Source organism: Etheostoma cragini, chromosome 2 (assembly GCF_013103735.1).
Source record: "Etheostoma cragini isolate CJK2018 chromosome 2, CSU_Ecrag_1.0, whole genome shotgun sequence".
NCBI lineage: Eukaryota > Metazoa > Chordata > Actinopteri > Perciformes > Percidae > Etheostoma > Etheostoma cragini.
Genome location: NC_048408.1, coordinates 25,985,949 through 25,993,995, shown reverse-complemented (window position 1 = coordinate 25,993,995; position 8,047 = coordinate 25,985,949). Strand labels below are relative to the sequence as shown.

Below are 8,047 nucleotides of genomic sequence, written 5' to 3'. Positions count from 1 at the left end.
CATCAGTACTTAAAGTTAACACTTTGTTTCAGTTGCTGTCCCTCATTAGGACAAAGATTTAAAAAAATAATTTAAAAAAGCTATACAACATGCATGATAACTTTATTATTTATTAATTCGAAAAAAATCATTCACATTTCAAAAGTCAGTTAAAGGGTTATTTGAGGTACTTATTGCAGGAGATGGTGTAAAGTGGTGAGAGTTAAATTTTCTGTTCATATGTGAAAAACGAGTAGTTACTGTCCATTTACAATCAAGTAACAAGTAAAGATGAGCACAGAACACATCTTCAGCTAATAAACAACAGCTTGTTGCTGAGACAAAAAAAAAGTCAATTAATATTAGCTTATTAACAGTTGCTGGGAATCTCATTTAGGTATCTCAAATCCTCTGTTAGGATCACATCATGTTTCCAGTGCATCTCCAAGGAAACTGCTGCATCCATCTAGAGGAATATAAAAAAAATATCACCAAAATAAAAACATTTTTATCCACATGACAAAATGTCTTAGCAATGTCAGTAAACAGCTGTGTGGCATTTCTGTGTGGGCATTGAAGAAAAGTAAAATCTATAAAAGTAGACATCTATGAATAAATAAAGACATTGGGTCATCAAGTGTGCAACCTTCACTTGTCTCATCAAAAAAAAGGAGTATTTTGTGGTAATTTACCTGTTCAGATGCATGTTGGAAATTTTTATTTTATAAGAATGTTTTGGTCATGTTGGGCGTTTATGTCATAGGTTTTATACATAAGGTTTTTGCTTGATCCGTAGCAGAGACTACTAAAAGTGAGGATGTGTTGCTTTAATTGTTATCAATGTTTATTTAAAAAGAAATATATTCTGCCAGTCTGAGTAAATAACTGTGCGGTCTTCCAGAGTTAAAAAACACATAAGTAAGAAAATACAACTTACAGTGTTAAGTCTGCATTGAGAGTCATCATTGCATAATAATGTCTTCGTCATCAGAGATTATCTGCACATGGTCAGCGTCGCTGAGCCTGGTGAAATCCCCAACTGGCAGCAGCTGGGGCAAAGCGACTTTACACATTCCACTGAGTGGGAAACCAACCGGGCTGGACTGAGGCGGCGGAGGAGCAAGGGGAGGACTTCTGGTGTCCACCCCAAAGCTGCAGCGCTGAAGGGAAAGTTTGTATTTGGCCACAGCTGCTGCCAAGAGCTCCTGGGGAACTGAGAAATGTTGCTCCCGAGCCAGCGCTTGTTCTGCGAGGAGATCCAGAAGCGAATGAGTCGGAGAAGATGTGGTGCTGACCCGAGGTTTGTCTGCTGCTGTGGTTGTGGAGGAACCAGCATCCACCGTCACGCTTCCCGTTTCATCCTCCACCTTTCTCAAGGCTGCGGCTTCCTGCTTCTCAAGAGGCAGATACTTGGAGATATTTGAGCTCTCGATAAAGACATCATCTGTGTCTTGGGGGAGTCCAGCCAGTGGTGAAGACCCCTGAAGAACACTGCAGCCATCAGACGTAGTGGGAGGACCACTGATAGATGCCCTCTTCTCAGAGCGGGCCCTCTTTACTCTGAGAACACACGGGACGTAAAGTAAATTTGAAAATACAAAAATTAAAACCGACTTTGCATAACATCTGCAGGAGCTTTTAACTACCTCTGAAAACTCAGTGCTAATAAAGTACAAATAAAGACAAAAATTGTAGGTTGAACTCTTCATTGTACTCACGGTAATGACGCAAAGATGTTCAACATTTTCCTGCTCTCCCTTATCAGCAACCTGAAACAAAACATTTAGAAGGGGCATGTTTGCATGTAAAATATGCCAAATAAGTGCTTTTAAAAGTATGAAAACTCTGCCTTGACAGCTGAAGGTTTGAGTATGCACCAGTGTCACACACCTAGATTGCATCCAGCCTTTTGGCCAAAGTGGTTTGACTTCATTTTCTAACAAAGTCTTCAGATACTCTTCCATCTCCTGACTACCTTTCCTTTCCTTTTTATATCTCTCCATTTTCACCCTTAGCACATGGCACAAGCTCTCCCTGTATAAGAGAAAAAAAGGGATCATGTTAACAAAAAAAAAATTGACTGTTACAGCCGGTTACTAAACTGAAAGTTCATATAATCTAGTGATATTTATTGAATCTGACCTTATCTCTTCATTCCATTTGAACAACTTCTTAGGACCTCCCCTTCTCCCACCTTTCTCCTCCACACTGTCCTCTGGACCAACATTCACCTTCTGTTTGCCTTCTTTCTCCTCCTCTGCAGCCCTGATATAGACATGAGCAGAGTGCAAGGCTTGAAATAGATAATCACTAATGAGTCCTAACTCTATTCCAAAAGAAGCAAACAAGGCTTTGAAATGCTTCTAATAATGTCTAGAGGGTGTTATGGTTCTGCTGTACGAGATCAATAGCTAGATTTTAATCTTAATTGATAAGAAATACAGTGTGATGCATTTAAAGCCAAATGCCACCAGTTATACTGTACAAAGTTTTGACATTATCAGTGCAGTTATTCGTCAGGTGTATCTGTGCACCTAAATTCACAAGTTAGCGTTTCCATGCATTTAATGTCATGTCAATCAGTATGAAAGAATAGACTCCTGGCATTTTAACTAAGTCTTTTAGGTAAAATGACCACTGGAAATCTAACAGTACAAGTTAAAACAACTAAATGAAGTAATTTTTCCATATTGATTGTACAAAATATATACAGATCAACTTACTTCTTGAGTTGCTCATATACTTGGCAGTTTTCATTGAAACTGTCAATCTGCTCGGGCATAGCTCTGCCGATGGCCTCCTTAAGTTTCTGCATGGGACCCTCCACATCGCGGGGTTCCTCCTTTTCAGTGTCCAATTCAAAAATCAAATCACATGCAAATATATTTATACAACCCACAAAATGTAATGAACTTTTTTTCAAAAACTCACCGTAATGTGTGCAAGTAACAGTTTCTTCACGCGTTTGAGGAGTGTGTCTCTGCTGCAGGGCAGGAACGACGACAGGTGTGTGTATACCTTGGAGCGCAATTGGCCACCCTGATCCCTACACTGCAACTCAATACTGGAACGAGACAGTCAAGAGAGCTGCACGCTTACAATCTATGTACAATGGGCAACTTAAGCCAGGAACACACGCAGATTTCTGTGTATTACAAGTAAAGGTTGTAATCACAGGATTGGCAGTTTCATCCACCTAACTATTTGTCAAAGTGACCGTGAGAAGGGCTTTGCACACCAAAGCTGCTCTTAAGGAGCAGGACAGCACCTTACATGGCAGTTTCACAACCATCAGTGTATAATGTATAATGTCTGAAAGATAAGGAATTTGAAGAGTTTACCTTCTCTAATGTTAAGAGATAGGCGTGCAGTCCCATTTATCATAATGGTTAATTTTCATGATTGTGGAGAACCTGCATTACTCTGCAGAAGAATCTATGGCAGGCTACTTTGGAGAGCGAGCACACATCTGCAAGTTAGGATTTGAATTTGTCTATCAACCGAACCTCAGACCATTACTGAGCCGTTTGATATTTATTCCTCGATGTGGGCATATGTGACCTTAAGGTGCCCTGTTGACCTTTAGATCACTAGAAGAGTTATGGATTAATGTTTATATGAGTGGGTTCCTGTTTTGTTGATTTTTTTTTGATTTTTTTGCACAGGGACTTACACAATACATTTTAATGAAAAACAAGCAATGTAAATGAAACTCTAGGTCTACAGAAAAAGTCCACCGGGCAATCTTTTTAGCCTGGCTCCGGCCTCCTACGTACTTCAACTCATTTCTCTTCAGTACTACATTGTGTCTAAGCTAGCAGTTTGTTATGGCAGATCCAGAGTGGCCAGACTCTCCGTACAAATGAAATGTACCAGAGTCTGGTTGGACCAGGCTAGTTTTTTTTTGTTTTTGAAAATGACCCAAAGCTGACATCCTTTCTTACAAGTGCAATCTGCAACACTCAAAGTTGTTGCCTGGTCATTTTGCAGTTTGTAAGGGTTTAAAAAGTCTTCCAGTGTGTATAGTGTAAAATGCAACAAAATTTAGTTTTGTCTGTGTTGTCATAACTCACTCAAGCAGGATTGAGTTGATTTCTGGGGTGAAGAACTTTAGTTTCGACTCTCCTTCTGAGGTCTTTGCAACCTGAAAAATTAGCACATGTCATTGATGCGTCCATCGTGCACTTGTTCACGTACAAGAAGTATCACAAAATGTAATCTTACTATCGAGAGTTTTTGAATGCTGTCTTCCAGTTGTGGGGCAAGTCCCTCTGGCAGCGGCACACACTGATGAGGGGAGTTAGAACTGGTTTGTGACAGAAGCTGCATTTGCTCTGAATGAGGCTCCTTCTGTACATTAGTCTTTGTATTTAGCGGTTGGACTTGTGGAGAAGCATCAGACGGGGTCACACCATCTGTTTTCGGTCTGAAAGGCTGCGTTTCTGTTCCAGGTTGAGGCACCAGCTTTGGGGAAAAAGTCTCTTCACTGACATCTAATAAAGAGTCTAAATCAATATCAAAATCCACTGTGTTGGCTGCTTGGATGAGAGCGTGGTCATTGGTTGAACCAATTAAACTGACGAGAGGGTCCGTCGATCCCGACCCTCCGCCCCCGCCTGCATCTGCCGGACACAGAGGGATCGTGACCTCACCCATGATTGCAGCTGGCATCGGATTTTTCACCGTCTTCTGTCGTTCTTTCTCCTTCTCTCTTTGAAACTTTTTCAACATGCTGGTGACACTTAACGTGCCAACAGCATTTTTCTTCTTTTTCTTCTTCATGATCTCGCCACCCAGCCCAATTTCAGACAAAGCGCTACAAGATAACATGTTTACAACAGAATTATTTGGAGAATCTTAATAAATCAAGTGTTCTACAATCCGAGTAAAGTTGACTCTAAGCAAGATGCAGTATTGCTTTGATCAGCCTCACCTTGACTTAGAATCCACATTGCTCATCATCTCTCCCCTTTCTCTGCAGCACTTCTTTGGCTTATCCAGCCTTCCATTGACTTTACGTTTCTAAACATTCATGTTTGAAGGTGTGCAAAGAACAGTTTTTGGCTTTCAAATCACTTCTGAAATTTAAATCTTCTCCCTGAAACTAACAAAATATCCATTACAACACGTTGCACGTTTCTTAGGCTTACTTTTGGGGGCTCCATTGTTTTCTCTTCTGTTGGGAGGTCATCGGTCTCAGAAGCTTGGCGGAAATGCAGCACGCCCGAATTGACATAGAATCCACCAAATTTGGTGGTGATGGAGGCCGGCACAAATTCATCATACTAAAGAGACCAACCAGAAGCAAGATTATAATTAGATCAACATGTTGTCAATTAGAAAAGCATTAAAACAAGTCAAAGAAGAGGTTGAGATTGATGGGCACCGTAATGTCAAAATTAGGAATACATTTGAAGGGAAACAGAAACAAAGTGACTGCAAACATTTCTTATTTTCGGAATAACATGCATTTTGATTTTGAGACTTGCTGACCAGAGTGAACTGCCTTTGCAAGGAGTCCCTTCTCGAGCAGAGAAGATATCTGGTCAGTGGTGAGTGAAGTACAATGTAGAAAAGCCAACATTTCTTAATAACTTTAGTTAAGACCAAGGCTTATATATAGTAATTTCAAAACTATAAAAATAATTGTAGAATACAACAGGTCTTCCATCAGATGCAAATATAAGAATTAGGTTAAAATGTAAATGTATGATTTAACACTGACTTACAGGCTCAGAGTTGTCAATGAAAGAATCCTCTTCATCATAACCGTATCCGATATCAATCAAATCCTGAATGCGGTCCTTCTTTGTCTTAGGTTTGCCACCCTGCAACAAGAGGATCCAAAACATTGTTGTGTCATATGTATATGATATTGTAATTTTGATGCATAGTTGAGTTTACTTAAAGAGATAATAAAAAAGATCTGGTCCAATTCAAACCATTTTTACAATTTAGGGGTGACACTTGTCTTCATCTAACTAAATAGGGCATAATCTGTTACATTTACCAATATTTCAGTTTTGCAAAAAACTCACATATTTTTCCTCAAACTTCCTTGAAAGAGCAGCAACCTCATCGTTCGCTCTCTTTTCCCCCTCTTCAAATCTGTTCAGCAGGACTTCATCTTTTGTGTGGTTGGTCTAAAAATGTAAAGTCTCATGTCAATTATACATTTTACACAAAAACTTAAGGTGTGTAAGTTAGAGTCTGTCCTTCTGATTTGTGTATTTTAGAGGATAAAAAGCCTCTGTAGGAAACCAACACACTCTTCACAAAAACGGCCAATCTTAAGCGAGTTAAAAGGTCATCATTTGGTTATTATTTTTTTAACAATCAAAAAGTGTTAATTGCAAAAAAGATTAATCAAGTTTTAATTAACTGGTGATGTTAAACAATATTCACACAAACTTTAATTTGGATATACCTTGAAGTAGGTTGGTGCAATATACTGGTCATCAAGATTAGTATTGAAAAGTCAAATAATGACAAACAAAACTCAATTTGTCTTAAAATTTCCTATTAAAAGTATTTTTAAAATGATCTCTCATGATATTGATGACAAAAGGAGAGAATCAAATCTTAGCATTTTTACAGCTGTAACCATCTAGTGATTTTTAAACTCCGCAGATAGAATTTCTGTTAATTGATATAGCCTACAAGTCCAGTCATGACCCCCAACAGGTTGAAAGACAGGTTGGGTATAGATTGATTTTTTTGTTGTTGTCGGTTTTTAAGCCCCACAGCTGCAAGATATTGACATTGAAGTCCCAGTTCCAACCATATGTGAACTCACTTGTTTTTGGTTGTTTTATTCCAGGAATAATTAAGATAAAAGTCCCACCTTGTTTTCAATGAGCTGACTGTAGCTAAACTCCGGGAAACTCCTCTCATCAGGCTCAGATAATGTGATCACCAGTCGGACAGTGTCTGTGTCAGCAGGCCCGTCTGCACCGTTTTCTTTCCCCTGCAGGACACCTGACGGAGACTTTCGGACCGAGGCCGGCGGCTTGTCAGAGGATGAAGGCACTACATCACAGGACAACCTGGTCAACTGAACTCTCCGAGATTCAGCCATCACACCTCACAACACAATCGGACTCTGCCGGTTTGTGTTTGAACAAGGCATGCCGCTCAATTAGGTAGAAACAGATGCAGGTGTGCCCACGTCTGCTCAGGTGTGTCTGCGCTCGAGCTGCTTCCAATCTCCTCGTTGAAAAATGTCTGTTTATTCCTTTGTCATTATGGTTGTTATTTAGCAAGCCTTCAATAAGTAAACCCAAACAGTCTAATCAAATAAAATATGGCTAAAATGAAAGGTTTTGACACTTTTGGGAAATAAGTTAGCTAGCGTTTGCTAGCTAGCCTGTGTTGAAAAGAAGACGTTAGCAGCCGGTTAGCTAGTTTAGCTCAAACATTGGAAACGGGAAAGTAGCTAGCTGCCTTGTCAAACAAAATCCGCATGCACCTAAACCACTTAATAATTTAGGCTACATTTCGTTGTTGTTGTTTTTTTAAATTGGCAATTTACTATATTAAGGAGGTTCTTATTACTATGCACTGGACTTTTTCTTGGCACCAATTTACAATAGTCTGTGCTGGTTGCCTGGCAACTTCTTAGCACCAAAAATTGCCCAGCACATAGGCTAGTAACTCCATGCACAAAAAATGCTAACCCACCAAAATGTTGAAATGTAATTTAAAATTAGTAGTCTATCTTTTAAACAAGGACATTAAAAAGTATTTCAAAAATTACATAGGAGCATATTTAGAGTAAAGAATAAGCACTGCCCTTTAGGTATTGGGGTCAATAAAGGAGAACCAGCAGATGTTTAACATCAGCACAAAGATACAGCTGTCCTGGATTGAAAATCTCTTTTGCTTCTGCAATGGGTTATAATCAAGAATTTTTTAATGATGGTAATATTTAAATTTAAAATTATTTTGTTGTCGTGTGTTTAGAATAGTATACTGCTGTTGTTTTTTTCTGTAAAGCACTATCTTTTTGAAAGTCGCTTAGCTATATAAAGAACATTATATTTATGATTGTTATTATTATTATTATTAT

The 8,047-nt window shown here is 39.0% G+C and overlaps 1 protein-coding gene across 4 annotated transcripts; it reads right to left on the bottom strand.

Annotated features, from left to right (window-relative positions):
* Positions 1–207: 207 nt before the first annotated feature.
* Positions 208–7,490, bottom strand: LOC117935237 (ubinuclein-1-like). Of its 4 annotated transcripts, none has more exons than XM_034857380.1 (14): positions 6,824–7,488; positions 6,018–6,122; positions 5,709–5,807; positions 5,130–5,264; positions 4,913–5,001; positions 4,204–4,795; positions 4,053–4,123; positions 2,911–3,043; positions 2,703–2,821; positions 2,122–2,244; positions 1,870–2,013; positions 1,698–1,748; positions 917–1,539; positions 208–445 (listed from the first exon to the last, which is right to left on the bottom strand). In XM_034857380.1, exons 1-13 carry the CDS (start codon positions 7,055–7,057, stop codon positions 942–944), a joined length of 2,493 nt encoding a protein of 830 aa, XP_034713271.1. In that variant the 5' UTR covers positions 7,058–7,488; the 3' UTR covers positions 208–445; positions 917–941. The 4 variants fall into 4 exon arrangements, with proteins under 4 accessions (XP_034713271.1, XP_034713279.1, XP_034713266.1 ...); XM_034857388.1 differs by having other exon boundaries at positions 224–435; positions 910–1,539; positions 5,130–5,183; positions 6,824–7,490; XM_034857375.1 differs by having other exon boundaries at positions 224–435; positions 910–1,539.
* Between the last annotated feature and the right edge of the window lie 557 nt (positions 7,491–8,047).